Here is a 27,943-nt window from a genome sequence, read left to right as displayed (position 1 = left end):
GCCTGTTCCAATACCTGACAACACTTTCAGTCATTTTTGTTTCATTTTGTTTCTAATATCCAGCTTAAGCCTCCCCTGGTTCAGCTTGAGGCCATTTCCTCTCATTCTATCACTTGTAACTTGGGAGAAGAGACCCACACCCACCTCACAACAACTTCCCTTTAGGGAGCTGTAGAGAGAATGAAGACCAGTAGGCACATCTCTGCAGTGATTGGTATCGATAGCCATGGCAAGGAGCAGGGCTGGCCCAGGGTTTATCCAGCATCTCCCTCCTGGAGCTGGAGGAGTGCAGGATGCTGGAGAAGCTCAGCTTGCTTCACCTACCAGAACCACCACAGACACTTTAAAAATCAATGCAGACTGCAACTGGCAGAAGTCCTTCAATCCTTGCAGTGTTTAAAGCAAAGAGGCCTCTGGGGGTTGACAGTGGCCCTTTAAACTGCCATTAAAATATTTTACTGTTTTTAAAAACCCCTTATTCTAGGCAGAAGCACAATTTCCCCACTTCTTGGCAGGGGAACAGAAAACGAGCAGCATCTTCTGCCCTCTGAAATCCTTAATCACGGTGCTGAAAGGAGGCTGGCAGAGCCAGAGGGACACCAGGAGCTCAGCACGTGGCTCCTGCCCCGTGCATGCCCAGAACTGGCCAGGCAGTGCCCTGGGGGTGTCTCAACAGGGAGTTAGGAAGAGGCTCTCCCAGCTCTTTTCCTCCTGAAAGCCACAGGAGGGATTGGTGCCTGAACACAGTTGCACAGCTGCACAAATGTTTAGTGCCTGGACACAGGGTCTGGGAGCTTACAGACTCACACTCCAAACCACAACCAGCCCCTTTTAAGACCCCCTATCACAACAGCCAATATCACAATGTACCCACACCCAGACACCAGGGTTTTGAAGGGCACAGCAGAGTGGTAAGACCAGTGAAGCTTATTCTCATCAGTGAGGAAAATCTTAATTAACTTCAGCTTCTAATGCAGGTCCTTGGGCAACCAGCCAAGGCTTCAGCTCTGCTGCATGTCCCCTTCTCCCATCAAGCAGGGACTTCCTTTTTGTTGCTGGCAATGACCAACTCTGGGAGACAGACAGCAGCTATGGGAGAGTTTTCACCCTGGAGGCTCAGCGGAGGAATCTCCTCTCACTGGGGGAAGGACCTGGACACTGCTTGCACAGGCAGGGCATGGCATATCCCTCTGCCACCTTGCCTGAGAAGAAGTCTTATGAAGAGCAGCTGAGAGACTTGTGGTTGTTCAGGCCATTTCCTCTCATCCCATCTCTTAATACTAGGGAGGAGAGACTGACTCCCACCTCACTGCAGCCTCCTTTCAGGGAGTTGTAGGAAGCAATGAGGTCTTCTCTCAGACTTTTCTTCTCCAGGCTGAAGTTGCACCAGGAGATGTTTAGGTTGGAGATTAGGAAAAGCTTCCTTCCTGCAAGAGTGGTGAGGCACTGGAACAAGCTGCCCAGGGAGGTAGAGGAGTCACCATCCAAGGAGGTGTTCCAAAAACGTGCAGACACGGCACCTGGAGACATGGTCTGGTGGGCATGGTGGTGTTGTGTTGATGATTGGACTCAGTGACCTTAGAGGGCTTTTCCAACCAAAACAATTCTATGACTCTATGAGCCAGACTCAGTCCTTCTTGTGCAAGCAGATGGCTGGGGGTGTCTAGAGACAGAGATCTCTGGTGTGAGCTCAACTCTTACACCCTGCTGGGGAGACCAGGCAGCCAGTGCAGGCAATGGGCAGCCATGCAGGCAGCAGCTGCTCCACCAGCCACCATGCTAGCCCCCCCCGGCCACTCTGCGTTAGTTTGCAGGCTGCATCTCAGTGATGGATGGTGCTGACATGTTAAATTACTCAGGCTGGATGTCTTGGGAGAGCTGGTGACAGCGATATTGCATTTTGTGATTACCCAGCACTGCACAGGATGTATAAACACAGCAGTTGGGAGACCCAGCACCGGTCCCCCCCAGCCCGCAGCGGAAACGTCTCCTCTGACCCAACACGTGGTGGCAGAGGTCAGCCTGGAAACATGAGCCTAGGGCAAAGAAACAGCTGCCAGGGATGTGTTTTTATCCCCTCGTGCTATCAAGGATGCTGCAATGCATCTTGGTGGTGGTTTTAGGGCTCATGGAGCCCCACCAAGCCAGTCTGTAGGATGCAGCAGTGCTGATCCTCAGCTGATCCCACCATGGACCTGATTCCATATTTAACTGGCCCAAACATCTTGCTGAAGCAGACCTGCAAGATGCTCACACTTGGGGCAATACCTCCTGCACCAAATCCAACAATCAGCCCTGATGGCAGGGGGACATGGGGCTGAGGGATGCCCATGGCAGGGCTGAGGGATGCCTATGATACAGCCAAAGATGCTCACAGCAGAAAGCACTGACATGCAGCATGCTGGAGATGAACAGAAAGAGCATCCAACTAAACCCAAGCAACCTGGAGATAAACAGGAAGAGCATCCAACTAAACCCAAGCAACCTGGAGATGAACAGGAAGAGCATCCAAGTCACCATCCCTGGCGATGTTCAAGAGGTTTAGTAGTCAGGAGGTCTTGGGTGACAGGTTGGACTTGATGATCTTTGAGGTCTCTTCCAACCTTAGTGATTCTATGATTCTAAACCCAAGCAACCTGGAGATGAACAGGAAGTGCATCCAACTAAACCCAAGCAACCCTGGCAGCATTCCTTCCCTCTTAAATATATATATGTAAATAAAGAGAGAAACCTACCAAAGTAACAGAAAAAAGATCCTAATCTCCATGACCAATTGCAAAGCAGAACTGAATCACAGAATCATCAAAGTTGGAGAAGACCTTCAAAATCATCAAGACCTTCAAAATCATCAAGACCACCACTAAGCCATATCCCCCAAGCACCACATCTGGGTAGCTTTCAAGCACACCCAGGGATGGTGACTCCACCACCTCCCTGGGCAGCCTGTTCCAATGCCTGACAACCATTTCAGTGTAGAAATGTGTCCCAATGTCCAGCCTAAACCACTCCTGATGCAGCTTGAGGCCATTTCCTCTTGTTCTATCACTAGCAGAGATCAACCCTGACCTCACTCCCACCTTTCTTCAGGTAGCTGTAGAGAGAGAGAAGGTCTCCCCTCAGCCTCCTTTTCTCCAGGCTGAACCCATCAGCTCCTCACAACCTCTGCTTTCTCTGGGATGAATAAGATGTTTAAATGTGAGAGGAAAGACAAACAGCAACCCACTGGCAAGTGTCTACAACAGCTTCCCCAAGGAGCTACACCCCCTTTACACCCAGTTTAATCCTATTATATAGGAGTTGGGGGGAAAAAAAGCTCCCCCTCCTCGCCCGCGCTCCCTCCTCCTGCCCCACCGCCTGGTTCCCAGGCAGTGGGGCAGGAGGAGGGAGCGCGGGCGAGGAGGGAGGCAGTGGGACAGGAGGAAGGAGTGCAGGCAAGGAGGGGGAGCTCAAGGAGAGGGAGCTCAAGGAAGATACTCTCACTTCTAATCCTGTTTGCAGATTTACAAGCTCGTTAATCCCTTCAAATAGATCCACAGCTCAGCCCGGCGTCGGGGCAGGGCTCTCAGTGTTAATTCAACAGGGAGCAAGGCGGAGTGCCAAGGCTACCACCTCTCCTCCTGGTGTAATTAAAGGTGCTAGCAGCCAATGCTAAATGGGAAGGCAAGGAAATGAAATTCAGGAATTAAAGGAGCTCTGTCATCCCCAGAAAGATTTTTGTTAGCTAGTCCTGTGTCCAGTTCTGGGCTCCTCAGTTTAAGAAGGACATTGAGGCACTTGAATGTGTCCAGAGAAGGGCAATGAGGCTGGGGAGAGGCCTCGAGCACAGCCCTGTGAGGAGAGGCTGAGGGAGCTGGGGTTGCTTAGCCTGGAGAAGAGGAGGCTCAGGGGAGACCTTCTTGCTCTCTACAACTACCTGAAGGGAGGTTGTAGCCAGCAGGGGGTTGGTCTTTTCTCCCAGGCAACCAGCACCACAAGAAGAGGACACAGTCTCAAGCTGCACCAGGGGAAGTTTAGGCTCAAGGTGAGAAGATCTTCCAAGAGAAAGTTGTTAGGCATTGGAATGTGCTGCCCAGGGAGGTGATGGAGTCACCAACCCTGGAGGTGTTCAAGAGGGGATTGGATGTGGCACTTGGTGCCAACGTTTAGTCATGAGGTCTGTGGTGACAGGTTGGACTTGATGATCTTTGGGGCCTCTTCCAACCTTGGTGATCCTGTGAGTCTCTGATTCTGTGATTTTGGTGGCTGCTGTTGTTGTTAAAGGTGTGGTTTTGTCATTGAAAAGGGGGAAAATTCAGTGATATTTTAGATCTCTACCCCAAAGCCAAAGAGGTTAGAGAGCATCTCAGCAACAAGTGTGGATGCCAAATGAATCAAATGGGAGTTAAAAATAAAGAAATAGGTAAGAGGAGTTCCTTAAGAAGTAACAGGAGATACTTAATCCCTCCAAGTGGGATCTTATAATAGAATTAGGACACAACAATCCATGGGCTGGAACCCCCTCTGCTGTGAGGCTAGGCTGAAAGAGCTGGGATTGTTCAGCCTGGAGAAGAAAAGGCTTCAAGGAGACCCTCTTGGGGCTTTTCAGGACTTAATGAGGTCAATAAGAAAGACTGGGACAGACTTCTTAGCAGGGCCTGTTGCGACAGGGCAAGGGGCAATGGTTTGAACTGAAAGAGGGAGATTCAAAGCAGAGAGAAAGAAGGAATTTTTGACACTGAGGGTTGTGAGACCCTGGCTCAGGCTACCCAGAGAGGTGGTAGATGCCCCATCCCTAGAACCATTCCAGGTCAGACCGCTGGGGCTCTGAGCAAACTGCTCCAGTTGAAGATGACCCTGCTGACTGCAGGGGTTTGGCCTAGATGACCTTTGAGGTCCTCCCCTCCAGAAAAAAAGGGACAAGCCCTGCACAAACTGCAGTGTCAAAGACCCACATCCTCCCTGCTTGACTGTGTTTAGTTCTCTTCACATTTGCCTGCCTTGTGTGACAGAGTCTCCTGGTACTCAACAAGCCCCTCTCCCGCCAGGCCTCCCAGCAAATTCAGATGAGGAATTTCCTCCCCACATCCCCAGCATTGCAGCCAGGTCTGTCCACCAAGGGCTGGCAGGGTGATGGACAATTAGCTAAGTGGAAATCTTCAGTTTAATTAATTTATCCTCAAAATAGAGCACCAGTCAACTGAAAAGCCAAAGGAAAGAGAAATTAGATGCAGTCTTTTAGGGAGGAAAATAAAATATGCAAACATTTCCTTTTGAAATGTATCCAGTCAAGGCAAAAATGGAAAAGGAAGGGAAAAAAAAGCCCTTCACAGACAAAATGCTCTGCTCTGGTTTGTGGTTGCATCAGGGAGACACACACACACTGACTTCAGCTGCTGGAAATTCTTTCTCCTCATTGATCTTCCTTTTGCCTTCTGCCTATGCCCCAAAACCTCACCAGGGCAGGTGGGGCAACAACCAAAGAACAGCCTCAAGGCTTCCATCATGAAAAGCAGGGATCACCCTGGTCCCACCTGGCAGCCTTTGCACAGGTGTGAAGTGTTTATCAAGGAGCTGGATATGATGTTTTGACTTGGATCACAGAATGATCAAATCCCAACATGGTGGGGGTTGGAAGCGACCTCTGGAGATCAGGTCCAACATGACTGCTAAAGCAGATTTGCCTAGATCAGAGTGTACAGGAATGAATCCAGGTGGGGTTTCAAAGTCTCCAGAGAATGAGACTCCACAACCTCTCTGGGCAGCCACTGGATGAATGAAAGTTTCCAGCTGAACCCCAAAAGAGTGTACAGGAATGAATCCAGGTGGGTTTTTGAAGTAGGGGTTTCCACAGCCTCTCTGGATGAATGAAAGCTCCCAGCAGAACCCCAAAAGAGTGTCATCAGCTAAGTGTGATGTGCCATGGGCATCACAGATGGGCAGAGCAATGGGAAGCAAAGATGTCCTGCCAAAGGCAGACCATGGGCAAGCCCAGCCAACCACATCTCCCCCATCCCCCCACCCCTCCCAGATGACTTTGGATAACTTCAAGGCACAGCCACGAACCTCTAAAAGACAAGAAGCTGCAGCCATGGCAAACAGGCAGAAGGACCTGTTCATGCCTTAGTTATTCTCAAAGCCAGGGTGCTTTTAAAGGCCTACCCCAGGAGAGGGCACCAGTCCCCCTCTCTGCACAACCCAGCCACCCCCCAAGGCCACCCCCCTAGCCCTGCACCCCCACACCCACCCCCCAGCCCTTGGGGTGGGTGTGCATGGTAGTCCAAGAGTCCAGCCTGCATCCTATGTCCCTCTCCCCACATAATTTCTTAGTTTGAGCCCCAGCCTAATGCAGCCAGGTGGGGATGCTCCCAGTACCAGCATGGCTGCATTTTGGGAAGCAGTAAATGCAGATCCTCTCAAACCCAGCATCCTTCCCTGCCACACTGTCAGCCCTCAGTGGAGATCTCCTTGCAGCCCACCCTTCCTGCACCTCAGCTCTTGCCATCTTTGCTCTGCCTCCATTATTTATAAGCTCTAAATGTGCTTCACTCGATCAAAGTGTTTGGGGAGAAAGTTTGTATGAAAGAGGCATTAGACAAAATGAAGTTATATATGGTATGGGAAGTGAAGAGGGTGGTGTGGGGCTGGTTTTTTCTTCTTCTTCTTTTTTTTTTTTTTCCCTCAAGTCAATCTTCTTGGCAAAACCTGACCTTTCCCAGAGCTGTTAGAAACACTTAGCCCAGAATCAGATTTAATGACGAGCAATAGGCAGCAGTTTAAAAGCACTTAGCGCAGGGAAGCGAAGCAAGGCAAAGCTACACACATCTCATAGAGTCAGAGAATGGGTTGGCTTGGAAGGGGCCTTAAAGATCATCTAGTTCAAACCTCCCCTGCCATAGGCAGGGACACCTTGCACTAGACCATGTTTCTCCAGGCCTCATCCAACCTGGCCTTGAATACCTCTATTGAGGAAGCATCCATGACCTCCCTGGGCAACCTGTCCCAGTGTCTCACCACCCTCACTGTAAAGAATTTCCTTCTAATCTCCAGTCTAAATCTCTCTTCTTCAAGCTTCAACCACTTCCCTCTCATCCTATCACTACAAGCCTTTGTAAAAAGTCCCTCCCCAGCTTTCCAGCAGGCCCCCTTCAGGTACTGGAAGACAGCTCTAAGATCTCCCTGGACCCTTCTCTTCTACAGGTTGAGCAGCCCTAACTCTCTCAGCCTGTACCCACAGGGGAGGTTCTCCATCCCTCTGATCTCCTTTGTGGCCTCCTCTGGACCCTCCCCAGCAGTTCCATGTCCTTGTGTTGGGGGTCCCACAAGGGGACGCAGTGTTGCAGAAGGGGTCTCATGAGAAGAGAGCTGAGTGGCACAATCACCTCACTTGTGTTGGTCACACTTAGAATCATAGAATTGTTAGGGTTGGAAGGGACCTCAAGGATCAGCTAGTTCCAACCTCCCTGCCAGGCACTCACACTACATCAGGTTGCTTACAGCCACATCCAGTCTGGCCTTCAAAACCTCCAGGGATGAGGCTTCCACCACCTCCCTGGGCAACCTGTGCCAGGCTCTCACTACATACATAGAATACATAGAATAAACCAGGTTGGAAGAGACCTTCAAGATCATCGCGTCCAACCCATCAACCAATCCAACACCGCCCAAGCAACTACCTTCATGGGGAAGAACTTCTTCCTCACATCCAATCTCAATCTACCCATTTCTAGTTTCATTCCATTCCCCCCAGTCCTGTCACTACCTAACACCCTCAAAAGTCCCTCCTCAGCTTTCTTGTAGCCCCCTTCAGATACTAGAAGGCCACAATTAGGTCTCCTTGGAGCCTTCTCTTCTCCAGGCTGTCATAGCAAAGCAGCTCCAGCCCTCTGATCATCCTCATGGCCCTTCCCTGGACACGCTCCAGCATGTCCAGATCCTTTCTGTACTAGGGGCTCCAGAACTGAACAAAGTACTCCAGGTGGGGTCTCATCAGAGCGGTATAGAGGGGGAGAATCACCTCCCTCGAGCTGCTGGCTCTGCTTCTCTTGATGCAGCCCAGGATGTGATTGGCTTTCTGAGCTGCAAGCGCACACTGCTGGCTCATGTTGAGCTTCTCATCCACCAGCACCCCCAAGTCCTTTTCTTCAGGGCTGCTCTCAAGCCAGTCGGTGCCCAGTCTATATTTGGGATTGCCCTGACCCAGATGCAGGACCTTGCATTTGATCTTGCTGAACCTCATGAGGTTGTCACTTTTGGCTTTTGTTGGGCTGGGGAGTTGGGTTGGTGGTTCTCTGGGTTGGTTTATCCCCTCCTCCTGCCACAGCAGCACTCGTAGCCCTCTCAGCAGGAACATAACAGAGGGAACCTTTTTGCCATGCAAGGCTCCTGCTCCAGCTGCAGGCCTCTGATGAGGTTAAGCATTAATTAAATCGAACTGCGAGGCAATAATTACACACAGGCATCCGTCAGGCTGCCTTGTCACTACCCAGGAACAAAGTTGGATGCAAACTCCATCAGTGGAGCTGTCAGGTGGCTGTTAGAAGGAAATAAATGCATCCCAAATGGACAATTTCATTTAGGGGGAGGGAAAAAAAAACAACCCACCACAACCCCATGGATTGCAAAGGATTAATGAGGCGAAGGGTTTGTGTTTGCAACTGGATGTAAAATGCAAACATCCTGAGTTGTGATATCAGCCTTTAACCTTAATGTTTGATAGGACTCCCAACTGTTCACCCACCGGAGGGACAGTTAGCTGCAGGCTGTAAAACAAAGCCTCCAGCCTGGGGGGGAGGGCTGCAGGGAAAGGTGTGGACATGGCCCCGGCCATGGGCTTTGGGAGCACGAAGAGATTTAACTTTAAAAGGGAAAAAGGATGGGATGGGGCTGTAGGGAGTGAGATCTCCCCTGAAGATACTGGAACTGGTTGGTTTCTGGTGCTGTTCACTGATTTCTGATGATTGAGCCCCTCACTCATTGATATTGAGGTGCTGAAGTGTGTTCAGAGAAGGACAACAAAGATGCTGGAGGGCCTGGAGAACAGGGCTGGTGAGGAGCAGCTGAGGGAACTGTTCAGTCAGGAGAAAAAGGGGGAAGAGGGGAGACCTTCTCCACAACTCCCTGAAAGGAGCTCAGAGCAATGTGGTTTCTTCATTCAAGTAGCTAGTGATACCGCCACAGGAAATGGTGTCAGCTTGCACCAGGAGAGGTTTAGGTTGGATATGATGAACAATTTCTTTCCCCAAAGGGTTGTCAAGCCCTGGAACAGGCTGCCCAGGGCAGCAGTGGAGTCCCCATCCCTGGAGTAACGGAAAAGCTATGGAGATGTGGTGCTGAGGGACGTGGGTGAGTGGTGACCTGGCAGTGCTGAGTAAACAGTTGATGATCTTAGTGGTCTCTTCTAACCAAAACAGTTCTATAGTTAGGACCTAACATCACTTTTTCCAGGGCATGGCAGTGAGGGCTCCCACAGATGGAGACACTCAATGTCACAGTCCCTTCCCATTATGCCTTGGGTGATTAAGGCCAGACATCTCCTCACCATCTCTGACAACACCGGCAGCCATCTCTGGAGGGGCTGCCAAGAGGAGCAGAGACGCAAGGAAACCACAGCAGGCTGGGCATCAACATTGCAAGCAGCCACCTTGCAGTGAACAGGCACAGAGGCACTTCCCAAGCAAACCCAGGCCCTTCCCTTCCAGCCACAGAATCATAGAATTCCATGTTGGAAGGAACCTCAAGGATCATCTGGTTCAACCTTTCAAAGCCATCCTCTTCACTTCTACCAGAGCTGAGCCCCACAGCACAGGGGTGAGGTGCGACATCCCCCACCCTGCGGCACCTTTGGGACCATTGCAATCACCCCAGCACCACAGCAGTTTGAGATTCTGCCCTGCCCTGGGGCACACTTTGGTATGGTGCAGATGGGGGTTTGAAGGGAGGCAAGGGAAGCCTGAGGAAGTGGGAGATGGAGGGTGCATGGCCTCAGAGATGGGGAACAAGCCAGGCTGGCTCAGAGCCACACTCTGCCCTCATGCAGCCAGGCATTGTGTCTCCTCCTAAGCTCAGCTCTAAGGATTAATTGACTTGCTCCATTAGTGACCAGTAAAGCCTCTTACATTAAAGCAGTTCAAAAGTAAAACAAAAATAAAGCAAACAAAGAAACAAATGAGGCTGGAGCAGGGAGTCAGGGAAACTCCATCAGGCAGTCACTGTGGACCTCAGAGCACCCACCCCACCCACACACTGAAATCCAAGAGATATCTATTTGAACAACTACTAGAAAACAAACCAAATAATTTAAACCAGTTAAAGAGTCAGAACATTTTCTTCACACTAAATGAATAATTTATGGGCAGAGCTATAATAAAAAAAACCAAAAAGCAGCCCTCCCCAGGCCTGTATTGCAGGGAAAAAAATGTATCCAGAATAAAAGATCACATTTCAGACTCATAAATAAATGAAAACCAAAACCAACAGTAAATTGAAAGAACAGTATTTCCTTGCTCTCAGCACTGCCACAAAGACCCACAGTACAGTGGGCAGGCCATGGGCAAGGGACAGTTCTTCTCATTGTCCTTGTAGGGAGCCCAACATCTCCTCTTCCTTTTCCCCAGATGGAAATCTGGACCCAAACACTCCTCACAGCTTTGGCCCTCAGAGCTTAACCCACAGCCAGCACCATTTTAAGCAGTGACAGCAATAGGAGGAGGCAGCTTCTCTCGCTGAGAGGCCACACGAGGACCAGATCTTGCTCAGGGCTGTTCCAGCCAACCTCCTTCTCTCTGGCAACCACCACCAAGGCTACAAATCAAACTCAGGAGCCCCCAGCACACTTTTCCATGGTACAGCCTTTAGAGCCATGAATGCTGCTCCCACCCTCTGTGTGGTCCCAAATAAAATACTCCAAAAACCCCTTAAGCACTGGGAAAGGGGAAAGAAGAGAGTTCCTAGTGATGTGAGTTACAGACAGAATTAACTTCACCCCATTCTCCAGAATAAAAACCTGCCAAGAAACCATATTTCACTCCCAGCCTCAGACAGCCAGCAGGGACCCCGGACTTGCAGCAGACCTTGATGAGTGTACAAGTCTTGTAGATGTGGTGCCTGGGGATATGGCTTAGTGGTGAACTTGGTAGAGAAGGGTTAAAGGCTGGGCTTGATGACCACAAAGGTGTTCTCCAACCTAAATGATTCTGATTCTTATGAAATCCCTGGGCAGGGATGCCAGGCGACACCACCCCCAGGCACCTCCAGCAGACCATCCAGTGCTGCATGGGTTTGCCTCTCTTCACCCCACCATGGAGTATCTCCAGTGCTCCCTGCAGGGCCCTGTCTTCCTCCCCAGCCACATTCCTCTGGACATGGCTAGACCCAGGGTCCCAGCTGGTGCCCGTGGCAGCCTTACCTCGCGGCCGGCTCCGGCGTTTCCGTCTGCCCACGGAGGTGCTGCGCAGCGCGGGCTGGAGCTGCCCGATCTCGATGGGCGTGTTGGTGCGGAAGCTCTCCTTGAACTTCTGCATCAGGGACTCCACCGTCTCCTGCGTCACCTCAGGAGCTGCAACACCAGCAAAGGGACTGTGGTTAAGAGAGCACCGGGCCACCAAGTTCGCACTGCCCCTACAGCCCTTTCCTTGCAGAGGACAAGCTGAGTTGCACCTGCCCCAGGTTCAGGTCACTGCCAGCATGGGACAGAGCTGGAAGTCACTCTCTGAAGTCACCCAAAGGAATCCATCTCAGCACTTCCCGAATCTTGCCAAAGCCACAGAATGTAGAACATTGCGAGTTTACAGAAATTGCCCTTTTTTTGTTTACTCTGCTGCCCAGCATTTTGGATCATTCCTTCCCTTCTCCCTTATTTACACCCAGGGCACTTGGAAGCATTGAGCCCTAACCCAGGTTACAGCCTGAGGCGTTCCAAACACACAGGAACCCCCTCAGCACCGAGCTGGCTTCACATTGGGTTTAACTCTGCCCCAGGAACTCAGAGCTGAACCCCAGGCTTGGCAGTCCTTTAGGGATCCAGTACCCTCCAACAGCCAAATTTGGGATTATGAGGTGCTGGGCAAGGCTGAGGTGGGAGCAGGGTGAACAATGCACAGCAGAGCCAGACATGATTCAAGCTCCAGCAGAAACCCATGGGATCTTCCAGGAGCTGCATTCAAACGCTGGGCATCAGCGCCCAAGCTGATGGAATCAGCTTGCAACTGCAACATCCCACGGCACATCACAGCTTGCTAAGCAACTCCTCTCCTTGCTCTCCACCCAATAATGCCAAAAATCCTCCAGGCTTGTCCTGTGAAACTCACCGCCCACCTGCAACATGTGCTGGGAGATGATGAAACCACTCACAAAGAGCAAAGGTGAAACTCAGGATCAAAGGTTTGTCCTGCAGGCCACAGAGGTCTCCTAAGTTTAACAAATGGCTTGGCCTCTGTCAGCTCTGCGAATAAACTCATTAGCAGAACACCATCTCTGTCCTGTCTCTATCTGGGGAGCCATGAAGTCCCTCTGATTAGCTCCTGAAGCTCCACATGCCTGCAAGGGCTGACAGGGATCACAAACCCCACAGCCACCCTGCATCCCACTGGGATAAAGGACAAGTTCATGCCTTGGAGCTCCTCAGACTGCCAGAAGCTACAGGCTGATGTGTAACCCCACTGCATCTCCTGGATCCAGAGACACATCAGATCTGTATGGAGCTCCTTAGGCACCCAGCGAGCTCAGGCTGTGTAACTGCTCCAGACCATGGACTCCAATTCCCTTGGCAGCATGGTGCAAGGGTCATTTTAGTACAAAATGAGAAGCTGGCCATGCAAGACCAGGGATTTGTAATCCTAGACAATCAGAAGAGCACCAGAGAGAGGGTGGCCTAAGGGACCAACTGCATTACATCTTCCAGTTATTCAACATCCACCTCTCCCAGGCACCACAGCCCTAAGGTAGAACCCCCCTGCATTTCTGGCAGGTGCAAATGGATCCTGCAGTGCTGGATGCCTCAGCAAGCAGCATCACAGAGGAAGAAAAGAAATCAAGCGCAGGGAAAGGTCTCTGAAAAGCATCTAGTCCCACCCTTGGCAGCACACACCCAACCCCCTCCTCTCACGGGGCTGCTCTGAGGCGCAGGGGAAGGATGCTGAGGCAGCACCGTGAAGCTCAGCAGCCGGGGTCTGCGGGGGGAAGCCCATCCCTGCAGCTCCTTCACCCAGGAGCAAGCGTGGCAGGGCTCCCCAGAACAGATGGTGAGCTCTCTGCACCTCGGGGCTGCGTGGCACACGGCGTCTGCAAGTGGAGCAGGGAGCTGGGGAACCGCGCGGCTGAGCCTTATTTACCGAAAGGAGGCCAGAAGGAGAGCGCCGGGGGGGCGGGGGGAGGAGAAGGAGGAGGAGGAGTTGGGGGCTCTGCCTTCAGCTACGATGGAACACAGTGAGGTCACAGCTCTCCCGTGGTCCCTACGTGGCGGATGGGAGTCATGGGAGCTGCAGTGAGCGTGCCCCAACTGGCCACCACGCTTGGCAAATCCACCCAGAAGCATCTGCTCCTGCTTCTCAAAGGAGTGGAAGCCAAAACGAGGGTGGGAGGAGCAGCACCTTTGTGGGGAGAGGGTTGCTGCAGCCCCCGGATATTTGTGATGATGCTACAATTACTCTAGGAATGGGAGCCAAAAGCTGGTGCAGCTCACTGCTCTGCACAGCTCCTGTGCCCCAGCACATTGCTGGCCTCTTTATGCCCCTGAGCTTGAGGCTTTGGAGCAATGAAAGGTAAAACAAACAAACAAACAAGCAAGCAAGCACACAAAGAAGAAGAAAAGAAAAGGAAAAAACAAACCCAAACCAAACAAAAACCCCAACCCTTGTCGACACGATCTCAGCAAGTGGGATTTGACACAGCCAACACAGAGAAAACTCTCACTGACAAATGAAAGGTAGCTGGGCTTCAATTGAATGAGCATCAGGGGTCAAGGATGAAGGAAGAACCCTTCATGCACTGCCAATCGTGACAGAAAGGAAGGAGAAGAAACCAATGCACTGTAACATAATGAGGCAGAGTGCTCAGTGAGGCTGCTTGGACCCAGTTGACTATAGGGGTGTCCATCACATCCATAAAGGAGACACAGCTGTCACCTGGGCTTTATAACTGGGCAATTTCCATGGTCAGCCATCTGAGCCTGAACAGCCATGGGCAGGAACTCACTACTGTGCTACCCTGGTGCACCCCACACCCCTAATCCTTTGTTTAGCTTTCGGTTGGCCCTGAAGTGGTCAGGCACTTGGACTGGATGACCCTTGTAGGTCCCTTCCAAGCATTCTGCCCTATGCATTCTACATACCCCAGCTCTGTTCTGCTGGCCTGCCCAGGCTGCGTGTGCCAGGCAAACAGTGGCTCCCAGCACTGCCCACACGCCGCTCCCATCTCCAGCACGACACAGCCACACCTGGGGACAGGCTGCTCCCAGCGCCAGCCAAACACGGTGCAGCTTTAGAGGCGCTGGGACCATCCCCTCCCTGAGCACAGCTTGCCAAGCAGCCCTCTCTCCCATCCACGCTTTCCAGGAGATAAATCCATCGGGGCTCCTGAGCTCACATCTTCGTCACCACATTGAGCTCCTCCAGCTTGGCAGAGGGGGTGAGATCCACCCCGAGGTTTGGCACCACGCTATGATCTCAGTCTCACCCCATCCTGCCTTCAGCAGCGCAACGAGCCCGGGAACGAGCTGAGGCAGAGGAAGCACGAAGCTCTTCAGCCTCCACAAAATCAGCTTCCATCTCCGGCAGGGATTTAAGGACACTGCTGAAGGTCACCATACCTTGGTAAAGAACATGACACGTTCCCAAAGCACACCTCCCTCCTGTCCACCCCCAGACTCTATTTTGAAAGCCATGTGCTCTCCTTACAGCTCCCCTCGTCGTTTGCACGTCTCCCACAAAACAATTCATACCAAAAGCCTTTCTTTTCCTCCTTCCTCTCTGCTGGCACAAATTGCAGTGGGGAAATAGGTTGTTTAGCTTAAAAATTACAACCACCACCAAGAAAAATAAAATAAAGCAGTCATCATCTGAAACAACATGAGAGCTGTTTGGGTAAAAATACATCACAACGGAGATGGGAACCATCAGGGCTCATTCCAGCACTCAAGGGCCTCCCAGCACAGTCAGGAGAACCATACCTTCCCCAGACACAGGCTGCTGCAGAGATACCTAAACTAGGTTTGGAACACAAGCCCTATGAGGACAGACTGAGGGGGCTAGGGTTGCTTAGCCTGGAGAGGAGGAGACTCAGGGGTGACCTTATTGCTCTCTACAACTACCTGAAGGGAGGTTGTAGACAGGTGGAGGTTGGTCTCTTCTACCAGGCAACCAGCATCAGAACAAGAGGACACAGTCTCAAGCTGTGCCAGGGGAGATTTAGGCTGGAGGTTAGGAAAAGGTTCTATATAGAGTGACTGACTGCCCATTGGAATGGGCTGCCCAGGGAGGTGGTGGAGTCACCATCATTAGAGGTATTCAGGAGGAGACTTGATGGGGTGCTTGGTTGCATGGGTTAGTTGATTAGGCGGTGCTGGATGATAGGTTGGACTCGATCTTGAAGGTCTCTTCCAACCTGGTTTATTCTATTCTATTTCACCATCTTCAGTGGTCAGGGGGGATTCTCCAAAACACAGTCCTGGGCTTGGATCAGTGTAACTACTCACAATCTGTACCTAAGATGCACCTTCCACCTCCCCTGGTTGCATTTGGATGGTGCCTCCACCATCCCCAGACATCCCTGAGGGTCCAGCACAAGGCATAAGAAACTACAAGGCTCCTTTGATTGTGCAATCTGTTATCTGCCAGCAGAGGCCAAGAATGCAGGATGGAGCTGGTGGCAACAAAGCACACACAGCCCTCAGAAACAAGCCCTCAACCTCACTGAGACATTTCAGAGTCTTCAGATATGGCCTTGGAAGACCTCAATGGCACAACTGAACCACATGCTAGAGAACTGCCCTCAGCATAAGCCAATATCCCAGCACCCCATAGAGACTCAATATCCACCCAGTACCTGGCAGCCCAACTTGGTGCTGTACCAGATCCCAGTGGGGCAGGGGAAGGGCAGCAGCTTCTCCCCAAACCAGGCTCAACACCTAGTGTTGCTGTTGGATGGTTGGGAGAGCCGGACAGCCCCACAGCTTGGATTTGCAGCATCCTCAAATAGAGTCATGAGGCTTAAGGTCTGCAAAGGAGGCTTCCCTGAGTCTCCCAGTCTTTGGTGTTTGGCTTAAAGTTTTGGTCCCTGAAGCTACAACCATCCCTCCTCACATAACATCTACTCTCCTACAGCTGCAGGGAGAAGACTGAGAAGGCAACACAGCTTCTATCAGAGCTTCCCACACTAGGTATTGACTACAACATATTTTTGTTTTTTAAATACAGGTTTCTAAGCATCTGATTCTCCCATCCCTCTCTTTGATATCCAAGAGTCAGAGGGCAAGTTATTGATTCCTCAACATCACCACTGCTTAAAATGCTCCCTGAGTTTGGGAGAGAAGAGGAACTCATGGAGCAGCTCAAGAGCCTCTCAACTGAGTGCACGCTCCGCTGTAACCAAAGTGCTTCCCAGGAGCACATCAGACTCAATCAGGGATTAAATGGAGAAGTTTGGGCACAATTAAAAGTCAAGGTCAGTGGGATTTAGAATCATAGAATTGTTAGGGTTGGAAGGGACCTCAAGGATCAGCTATTTCCAACTGCCCTGCCATGGGCAGGGACACCTCACACTAGATCAGGTTGCCCAGAGCCACATCCAGCCTGGCTGCAAAAACCTCCAGGGATGAGGCTTCCACCACCTCCCTGGGAAACCTGTGCCAGGCTCTCACCACCCTCATGGGGAAGAACTTCTTCCTCACATCCAATCTCAATCTCCCCATTTCTAGTTTTCTTCCATTCCCCCCAATCCTATCCCTCCCTGACACCCTCAAAAGTCCCTCCCCAGCTTTCTTGTAGCCCCCTTCAGATACTGGAAGGCCACAATTAGGTCTCCTTGGAGCCTTCTCTTCTCCAGACTGAACAGCCCCAACTCCCTCAGTCTGTCCTCATAGGAGAGCAGCTCCATCCCTCTGCTCATCCTCGTGGCCCTTCTCTGGACACCTCCCAGCACATCCAAATCCTTCTTATAATAGGGGCTCCAGAACTGGACACAGTACTCCAGGTGTGGTCTCACCAGAGCAGAGCAGGGGGGGAAAATCACCTCCCTCGACCTGCTGGCTCTGCTTCTCTTAATGCAGCCCAGATGTTTACCTGCTCACCTGCACATGCATTTTTGATGGCACCTGTGGCCATGTGCAGGACACAGACCACTCATCCTGGACACTGTGTGCTCTCCACGCCCACCTCCTGCCCTCCCACCAACTGCTCCAGTAGTTTTCAAGCAATTTTCCCAGGCAGAGGGGAGGCTCTGACGTTGGCTCTGTTGCATCATCAGCTCCACAATGCACCATGTAAACACCAGGGACGTGCGGTGCAGCTTAATGATGCTCTAAGTGTTTCCTCCCAAATCAAGCCCCTGAGTTTCAACAAGTTCATGTTGATGTTTCTGGATCAATATTTGGGAAATTTCTATTCTAGGAAGTATTTCAAGAAATTGACTTTCCAGACCTGTTTGGGATGTGCATAAATTTCCCAAGACTGGAAGTTTTCCACATGGAGGAACCCCTGTTTGTCACCAGCTCGAAATAATGGGTGTTTGTTGCTTTCCCAAGCATGAAATAAGCAAAGGTGTTTGCTCTGAAACAGGGATGTGGACTGATTTTCAACAGTGCCACCCTGAAGGTACTAAAGCTCCAGAAAGCAGAGAGCTTTACTAGCATAAAATTAGGTAATTACAGCCAAGCCTAAGTGATGATGCTGGGAGAGATTTCTACAACAGCTCCACACATGTATTGAATCATAGAATGGTTTGGGTTGGAAGGGACCTTAAAGATTATCTAGTTCCAACCCCCTGCCATGAGCAGAGACACCTTCCACTAGACCAGCTTGCTCAAGGCCCCATCCAACATGGCTTTGAACACTGCCAGGGAGAGGACAACAGCCTCCCTAGGCAACCTGTTTCAGTGTCTCACCACCCTCACTGTAAAGAACTTCTAATGCCCAGTCTAAATCTACTCTCTTCCACCTTAAATCTCTTCCCTCTCATCCTATCATTCCAAGCCCTTGTAAAATGTTCCCACCCAGCATTCTTGTAGCCCCCTTCAGGCACTGGAAGGCCACTCTGAAGTCTCCATGGAGCCTTTTCTTCTGTTTGGATGAAAACACATCTCAAGAATGATGTCCTGCCATGCAGCACAGTGGATACAACAAAGACAGGAAAATCATTGAGACCTTCACCTCTCCATCACTTTCTACAGCCACCAAAACCTTTTACCACCACTTGAGCAAAAGCCTCTGGCCCCATCAATCACCTGCTTTCCACCAGACTCCATCACACACCACATGCAGGCACACCATGTTTAAGAAATGCTAGGAGACTGCAGGATGCATTACACAGCCAACTCAGGGCAGATATATAGAGATACAGACATATAAAATACAGACATATATATATATATTTCACATCACAAAATGGAAGGGACCTGTGCAGATCATCCAGTCCAAACCCCCTGCTAAAGCAGGGTCACCCACAGCAGCTTGCCAGGATCACAATATTCAGGTGGGTTTGGAATCTCTCCAGAAATGGAGACACCACAATCTCTCTGGGCAGCCTCCTCAAGGGCTGCAGCACCCTCACAACAAATTTTCTCCTCATGTTCAGTTTGAGCATGGGTTCCAGTTTAAGCCTGCTGCCCCTTGTCCTGTAACCAGCACCACTGAAAAGAGTCAGGTCCCATTCTCTTGCACCCCACCCTTCAGGTGTTGGTCAGATCCTCTCTCAGGCTGCTGTTCTCCAGGCTAAACAGACCCAGGTCTCTCAACCTTTCCTCCTCAGAGAGCTGCTTCAGTCCCCTCAGCCTCCATTGGACTCTCTCCAATAGTTTCCTTTCTCTCTTAAACTGGGGAGCCCAGAATTAGACACAGTACTTCAGGTGCAGCTTCACCAGGGTGAAGCAGAGTGAGAAACTTACCTTTCTCAACCTGCAGGCCAGACTCTTGCTGAGGCATCCTAGGAGACTGTTGGCCTTGTTTGCCACAAGAACACATTGCTGGCACATTGTTTTTGGCCCGTGTGTAGACATGCAAACACACAGCAAAAAGCACCAGCAACCACACACAGCATACAGCAGGGGACCAAGCACCTCCTGCAATGCAGACACCTCCAAGACATCCTTAGGTGAACCCATAGAGTCAATAAGGTTGGAAAAGACCTCAAAGATCATCAGGTCCAACCTATCATCCAACACCTCATGACTACTTACCATGGCACCAAGTGCCACATCCAATCCCTTTTTGAACACCTCCAGGGATGGTGACTCCACCACGTCCCTGGGCAGCACATTCCAATGGCTAACAACTCTCTCTGGGAAGAACTTTCTCCTCACCTCAAGCCTAAAATTCCTCTGGTACAGCTTGAGACTGTGTCCTTTTGTTCTGGTGCTGACTGCCTGGGAGAAGAGACCAACCCCCACCTGGCTACAACCACCCTTCAGGGAGTTCTAGACAGCAGGGAGGTCTCCCCTGAGCCTCCTCTTCTCCAGGCTAAGCAACCCCAGCTCCCGCAACCTCTCCTCATAGGGCTGTGCTCCAGACCTCTCCCCAACCTCGCTGCCCTTCTCTGGACAGCATGTGGGGCAATGTCACACTTGGCACCACTCACTCTGCCAGAGCTGGCCCCCAGCTCAAGCTGTGGACACAACGTGTAGGAAGATCCTTCTTGCTCCAAGCAGCTCTGTGGCACAGAGGGGTTTGGGGGATGAAGCACGAAGGGATGGGGGAACCCAGAGGCATTTTGCAAACCAGCTTGTATTCCATCCTGACTTTTTCTTTCTTTTCTCTCCTGGCCCTTTTTGTTGAGTTTTAAAATAGAGAGTGTATCATTATTTTTTTTCAAACACAGGTATTAATAAGTAGCTATTAATACATTAATAGACTTATTACATCCATTAATAAATCTCCTGCTATAAAAAGATTTTTGTACGTAAAAAATCTGATCTTACTTGCAAATTGGAGGGGGAGGGTAGCAGAAGAAGAGAGAAAACTTCATTTAAGATGTCTCCTTTGAAGGAAACTGAACAAATGTACTTTCCTCCTTCATATATTCATGAGATGACTGCTTCCCCTCCCTGTTCTCCACCACCCTCAGCTCTGGGCTTGGAGCCAGCACAGTCCTTATCTGGTATGAGGCAGGGGGGGGAAGAAAAAACCCAACAGCCTGATAGGATCAGAAGTTTCAATAGTTTAACAAATCTGAAAAAAACCCAACAAAGCAAAACAACACAACCCCCAAAATACAGTCTTGCTTAGGTTTTAATAAAGCTTGAGGTGCGTGAGAGGGCAGGGAGCTGTTGGGAGAGGCTACTGTCTGGAGCACAAGGACCAAGAGGAGTGGCTGAGGGAGCTGGGGTTGCTTAGCCTGCAGAAGAGGAGGCTCAGGGGAGACCTTATTGCTGTCTACAACTCCCTGAAGGGAGGTTGTAGCCAGGAGGGGGTTGGTCTCTTCTCCCAGGCAACCAGCACCAGAACAAGAGGACACAGTCTCAAGCTGTGCTAGGGGAGGTTTAGGCTGGATGTTAGGAGAAATTCTTCATAGAAAGAGAGGTTGGCCATTGGAATGTGCTGCCCAGGAAGGTGGTGGAGTCACCATCCCTGGAGGTGTCCAGGAAGAGACTGGATGGGGCACTTGTTCCCATAGTTTAGTTGATTAGATGGTGTTGGGTGATAGGTTGGACTCGATAATCTTGAGGGTCTTTTCCAACCTGGTTAATTCTGTATTCTGCTGTGGGTGGTGGGTGGGGGATGGAGACCTATGTCAATTAAGCATCCTACAGGGGGGATGTGAACCCAGGGGAGCAGCAGGACACCCACAACTCCTCTGACCAGGCACATACAATGCTTTTCCTCTTCATTGCAAAGCTTTGCCACTACAGAGAGCAGAAGACAACACCTGCAGCTCCTCTCCTCGCTGCACCCAGGTGAGCTGCTCCTCTAACTGGCAGAACCTGGAGGAACCAGCAGCCCCCAACGAAAAGGCATCCAGAGCTGGAGCCTGCAGCAGTTGCCACCCAGCACTGACTCCCCTGACCCCTGTTCATCCTCTCTCCAGTCACGGTGCTCCGTCGCTTCCCAGCTAATTGCCTCCACTCATGTGTGCAAACCAACCGTTTACTGGGAAATGCCACGGAATGTTAATTTCCCTCAGAATTGGGTAATTGCAAAACACTTCCAGTTTTGGTTTGGGGTTTGTTTTGTTGTTTTTTTTTTAACCCTAGGAAATCATATGACATGCATAATGCATGTATTAATAGCATGGCTTCCAACTCCAACCACGGTCACAGCCCCATCGGAGTTATTTGTCACCCCACGCTTTCCCAGCCTTCCCACCTGCCTCCTCTGCCTTCCCCCCCCCCACACTCCCACCCTCCCAGGTTGCTAATTAAGATAATGCAATATAATTATAAACACATTGCAAAAGACCAAATGCTTAAGAGCCATGCTCCAATGCTCACTGCCTCTGCCTCACACCTTCACTTTGTGAGCATCCCGCAGAAGCAGACAGATCTCTGCACTGCCTGGGCTGCCACCAGCTGGGGTGGCCCTTCCCAGGAGAAAGCCTCAGCTATTCTACGGGGCAAAGACTTTTCCTGACACCCACAGGGCATTGCAGATGGGGATTGTTAAGCCTGGAGAAGGAAAAAGTTCCAGGGAGATCATCTTGTGACCTTTCAGCACTTAAAGCAGCCAATAAAAAGATGAGGACAGACTTTTGAGCAGGGTCTGTTGTGACAGGTCAAGGGGTGAGCAGTTTAAACTCGACTAGATAAAAGGAAGAATTTTTTTTTACATCAAGGGTAGTGAGACACTGGCCCAGATTGCCCAGAGATGTTGGAGATACCCCCTCCCTGGAAATATTCCAGGTCAGGCTGCTCGGAGCTCTGAGCAGCCTGGAATGGAATGGACCAGACCAGGTTGGAAAAGACCTCTGAGATGATTGTGTCCAACCTATCATCCAACACCATCTGATCAACTAAACCATGGCACCAAGCACCCTATCAAGTCTCCTCCTAAACACCTCCAGTGACAGCAAATCCACAACCTCCCTGGGCAGCACATTCCAATGGCCAATCTCTCTTACTATGAAGAACTTCTTCCTAACATCCAATCAAAACCTCCTCTGGCACAGCTTGAGACTCTGTCCTCTTGTTCTGGTGCTGCTTGCCTGGGAGAAGAGACCAACCCCCACCTGGCTGCAACCTCCCTTCAGGCAGTTGTAGACAGCAAGAAGGTCTCCCCTGAGCCTCCTCTTCTCCAGGCTAAGCAAGCCCAGTTCCCTCAGCCTCTCCTCACAGGGCTGTGCTCCAGACCCCTCCTCAGCTTTGTTGCCCTTCTCTGGACACCTTCCAGCATCTCAACATCTTTCCTAAACTGAGGAGCCCAGAACTGGACACAGGACTCAAGGGGTGGCCTAACCAGTGCTGAGTACAGGGCAGAATGACCTCCCTGCTCCTGCTGGCCACACTGTTCCTGATGCAGGCCAGGATGCCATTGGCCTTCTTGACCCCTTAGGCACACTGCTGGCTCATGTTCAGCTACCATCGACCAGTACCCCCAGGTCCCTTTCTGCCTGCCTGCTCTCCAGCCACTCTGACCCCAGCCTGTAGCACTGCAGATGTCCCTGCTGACTGCAGTGGGGTTGGACTGGATGACCTCTACTGGTCCTTTCCAACCCAAACCATTCTAAGATTTGTCCCTATATCCTGTTCCTCCTTCTGCCTTTGACTATGAGATGCTGCCCCATCACAACCCACACCTCAGTACTGAGAAGGTTCAGGCCACCAGAGACTTCTGCTTCCCACCATCTCTACTGCAATAAACCTTTTCAGTTCACCTTTTTTTACGAGGCACTGTAACTTGTTCATTTATGCAGCAAGTGGAGAGGAGCAGGACAGATGGGCAGACCCTCAGCAGCAGCTAATGCTCCTCAACTTACACAATAATTGAAAAGTTAAATATGAACACTCTGGAGGAAGCTTCCTGATTTGGTGCTAATGGGAACATGAAGCAGCCTGGGCTAATGTTGCATGGAAGAGAGCAAAGCTTGAGAGCACAGAGCTGACCTCCAGCTCCCTCTCTCCACCGCTCATCTCCTGCAACTCCACAAACCCAGAGGATTTGCCCATGGAGCCAGCTGGGGCAGTGACCCAGCAAGGGCAGAAGAAAGCCCCATCCCCACCTGATCAAGGCAAAGCAATTGCAGACTGAGCACCAGGAAGCATCACTTCATCATGTGTAAGGTGAATGTGAGCTGGACATGGGCAGGGCTCTGGGAACAGTGATGGCTAGCAACCATCCCATGTGAGCAGGGAACATGACACAGTGACCTCTCTCCAATCTGAACCACCACCCAGCTCCCTGCTCAGCACCATGGTGCAGAACAAATGTGTTCATTAGAAACTAGGTTCCCTTTGCCCAAGAGGCAAAGTGAGACCTGTCCATGGACACTCTGCCACATCACAAAAGACCTAGAGAGAAACATCAGCCAAGAGGAGAAGAGCAAACCACCAAAGCTCAGCAATACAATGGGGCCAAGGAGCTTCAGCCAAGCACAAAGGCAAGGACCAACCATCTCTCACCTCCCATGGGTGCAGGCAGCAAGCAGGAAAGAATTTAGAGACAGTTTGCTGGGTCAGGAGAAGACCTGGAGCTGGAGGAACACTCGGAGGGCCCAGGCTATGGGAAGCAAACCACTTCCAAGCCAAGCACAGGCAGAGCCCGGAGGTCCCGGCAGGTGAGTTGCAGCAAACGCTGGAACTCAGCAGGGCCGTCAGGAAGGATTGATTTGAAGCACCTTGTTAATAAGTTTCCTCTCCTGCTGCTCCTTCGGGTAGGTCACTGCCTAATGATAAATGGGGCTGGAAGGTGCCTGCAGACCTGATAGCAGCACAGGTGCCCAACCTCGATTCATCTTCCTTAGGAACCAGCTGACAAAATGAACTGTCTTGGTGCCCTAGCCAGGTAGAACACAACCAGGAGGAAGAGGACATGGAAACAGAGCAAAGAGATGGTGATGCAGCAGCCCTCCCTGATCCCCACCCTGTAAAACTCATCAGCCTGGGATGGGTGGATAGGGACAACATTGATCAGAGCTGCAATGCTGCTATAAGCCAAGATGAAGTGCTAAGCAACATGGACTGAGACAAAGCCATCACTCTCCTATGGACACAAGGCCTGGACTAGCTTCAGCCCTCAGCCACGCAGCCCAGGGGCTGCCTGAGTGCTCAGTACATCCATACATTTCCAGCAGAAATGGGCACCTTCAGCCCAGACCCTACAGCCTCTGCAGTGGTACCCAATCACAGGACAAGGGGCAACGGGCACAAACTGGAACCCAGGAGGGTCCATCTGAACAGGAAGAGAAACTTGCTTTCCTCTAAGGGTGCCAGAGCCCTGAAACAGGCAGCCCATAGAGGTTGTGGAGTCTCCTTCTCTGAAGGGATTCCAAATATGCCTGGACATTGCAATCCTGGGCAACAAGTTGTGGGCACCCTTTCTTCAGAAGGGGAGTTGAGCTACATGATCTCCAGAGGTCCCTTCCAAGCCTCACCATGTTGGGATTCTGGGACTGCCCTGGTCAGCCAGACTTTAGAAACCAGTAGCAGGTTTTTTGCTCCATGTTGACACAAAAGGACAGTCCTGAGCAGTGCTGAAGCTCTGCCAGGTTACAGATTTACAGATTGCATTGGGTTGGAAGGGACCCTCAAGGGTCATCTTGTCCAACCTACCCGGCAGTAGCAGAGACATCTCCAGCTAGATCTGTCTGCCCAGGGCCACTTCAAGTCTGATCTTGAACATCTGCAAGGACAGGGCCTTGACCATAGCCCTGGGCAACCTATTCCAGCAGCTCTCACTGTGAAGAGCTTCCTCCCAATATCCAACCTAAACCTACCCTGCTCCAGTTTCAAACCATTGCCCCTTCGTGCTGGCACTACAGGTCCTCTGCACTGTACACAAGGCAGCTACAAGATGCAAGCCAGCACACAAAGGCAGGAGAGAGGAGCACAATTAAGATTCCCCAGGGGCTCCCACAGGGAATAAACAGCCATTGGGGAGGGGGCCAATCTTGCATCAGGGAGAGGGGAAAATAAAGAATTATCTCCAAGCTAATCCTGGTCAACAACTGGCCTACAACCCAGCTATGCCTTAAATAATGCAGAGCTTTATCAAACATTCATAGAGATGCACAGTGCTAAACAATGCATGCCTGGCATTTATATAAATATACTTCCTGATGGTTTGTTTTCCTTGGACAGCCAAAACTTCACAGCTTATCTTCTGTGAGCTTGTGATTGTGCCTGGAGGAAAAGCACTTTGGGCGTTTGGGAAATCAGGGTTCCTGCACATGGAACTGCTGTGACATCTCCACCAGGCACCAGCAGCCCCACAAAAGGCAACAGAAACCCACACTGAAAGCTGCTGGAGACTTGAGGAGACAGAAGTCACCCAGCTGTGCCTGGGAGAGGGGATGGCCAAGGGTATTTCTTCTCACATTGGATGTCAGGAAGCATTGGGGTGATACCAGCCCTTCAAGCCTCTCAGAATGGTGATGGACTAGCAGGACTTCAAAAACACCACCACCATTTCAGGATGCTCAGCAAAATGCTGGCACATTAAACCATCCCTTTTCTCACCCACTCCCTGCAGCACCATTAGAAGCCACTTTTCCATCTGCTTCTTGCCCCCTGTCTCATGAAGTCGATGAGCAGAGTACAGCGAAGGGAGGGGAACAAAACAGGAAAACCACACCAGGAGGTCCAACCAAGCAGCTCTTTCTCAACAGTAACACTTGCTGTGGGCCACAAAGAGCCCCGGCTGGGCTGAAGTATTTAAGTCTTAATGAGTCATTAAGCATGTGCCAGCACAGCACCTCCCTCAGCCAGAGGGAATGCAGGACCAGAGGATGTCACTTGCCACCAGATGGTTCCCCATCCCTTCTGAACTGCTGTTTGAGGCAGGTTGAATGTGGCCAGACTGTTTTCAGTGGTGCTCAGTGACAGGACAAGAGGCAACAGGCACAAATTGGAACCCAGGAGGTTCCACCTAAACATGAGGAGAAACTCCTTTGCTGTGAGGGAGCCCCAGCCCTGGAGCAGGCTGCCCAGAGAGGTTGTAGAGTCTCCTTCTCTGCAGAGATTCCAAACCCACCTGGACACTGTGATTGTGGGCAACCCTGCTTTAGCAGGGGCATTGGACTAGATGATCTCCAGAGGTCTCTTCCCACACCCACCATGCTGGGATTCTGTCTCTCTCACTGGGGGGACCTCCTGGGCATGCCCCCACACATCCATAATGCTGCTTTAGGCCACTTTCTTGGGGGTGTAAGGGAGGGGGAACATGTCCTTCAGGACCACCAGGCCAAGGGCCCATCACTCCCTCCCACCATGTTGATGGGGATAACTCAAAGTCAGGATGAAAGCAGCCAGCTTGGTGTGATGAGGTGATCAAAAGAAACCAGCCTGGGAGTTCTCTGGTCAGAGCTTGAGAGGCACTGATTGTATTAATTTGGAGTGTTTATTTCTCTGGAAAGCAGAGCCTTCCCCTGGCAGGTGTGGACATCTTCAAATCAACATGGAAGTCAGGGTAAGCATCACCATAAAACTCAAGGACCCAACAGCATATCTGTGGTAAAATCTGCAACTGTGGACCCTGTTCTCCTCATTAATGCACTCAAATCAGTTGGAATCACAGAATCACCAAGCTTGGAAGAGACCTCAAAGATCATCAAGTCCAACCTGTCACCAGAGACCTCATGACTAAACCATGGCACCAAGTGCCACATCCAATCCCCTCTTGAACACCTCCAAAAATGGTGACTCCACCACCTCCCTGGGCAGCACATTCCAATGGCTAATGACTCTCTCTGTGAAGAACTTTCTCCTCACCTCCATCCTAAACTTCCCCTGGCACAGCTTGAGACTGTGTCCTCTTGTTCTGGTGCTGCTTGCCTGGGAGAAGAGACCAACCCCCACCTGGCTACAACCTCCCTTCAGGTAGCTGTAGACAGCAAGGAGGTCTCCCCTGAGCCTCCTCTTCTCCAGGCTAAGCAACCCCAGCTCCCTCAGCCTCTCCTTGTAGGGCTGTGCTCGAGGCCTCTCCCCAGCCTCGTTGCCCTTCTCTTGCATTAAGCATGGGGGGCTTCAAGGCCTGTCTGATGTCTCTAATAACTGAAGACACCAGCTAAGCAAGTCCTTAAATGCTTTCCTGAACTGGGACCCAATCCCTGCCCCGGTGGGGCCTGTTTTTATTTCGTTAGTTTTCTTAAATTTTATTCATTTGAAGTTTGCAGCTGGGTTTTCAGCCAGGCACAGCAGCCTTCAGCAAACCCCACTCTGCAGAGGCAGGCTGCGTGGACACACGCTTCCAAGCGTCTCTGTGAATTACGCAAGGAGCCGGCAGGGATTAGAGCCGGGAAAAGCTGATCACGTACAAAGAGGGTCACGATCCCATCAGGGCACTGGAAAGAAGACAGAGCCCCAAGACACATCAGATGCCAGCTCGACACATATTGTCCCATTTTAGCCTCCAGCCCCAGCAGACCTTAAGCCATGGTTTTATTTATTAAAGGCTCGGAAAGCCTCCGGTTAATGCTTGGATTCAGGGTGGCCTTGCATCTGCCTGCCTGAGCCGACAGCAGCTGCAGACAGCGGCTCCCAGCTCTGGCATGGGCGCCAGGGATGGCTCAACACAGCACAAACCTCCCTGCAGGCACCCAGCCACCAGCCTGGCCAGGCCCTAATGTCCCCCTGAGGATGCTGCAGCTTGGGTACAGCAACATCAGTGCAGTC

At 51.1% G+C, this 27,943-nt stretch overlaps 1 protein-coding gene across 1 annotated transcript in view; it reads right to left on the bottom strand.

Annotated features, from left to right (window-relative positions):
* Window positions 1–27,943, bottom strand: part of ASTN2 (astrotactin 2) — a 423,548-nt gene that overhangs the window by 269,508 nt on the left and 126,097 nt on the right. The window contains exon 4 of the mRNA XM_054174585.1: window positions 11,384–11,533. Within this exon, the coding sequence (XP_054030560.1) occupies window positions 11,384–11,533 (150 nt within the window). The remainder of the gene's footprint in view (window positions 1–11,383; window positions 11,534–27,943) is intronic.

This window comes from Dryobates pubescens, chromosome 29 (assembly GCF_014839835.1).
Source record: "Dryobates pubescens isolate bDryPub1 chromosome 29, bDryPub1.pri, whole genome shotgun sequence".
Classification (NCBI taxonomy): Eukaryota; Metazoa; Chordata; class Aves; order Piciformes; family Picidae; genus Dryobates; species Dryobates pubescens.
This window is presented reverse-complemented; position numbering and strand designations above follow the sequence as displayed.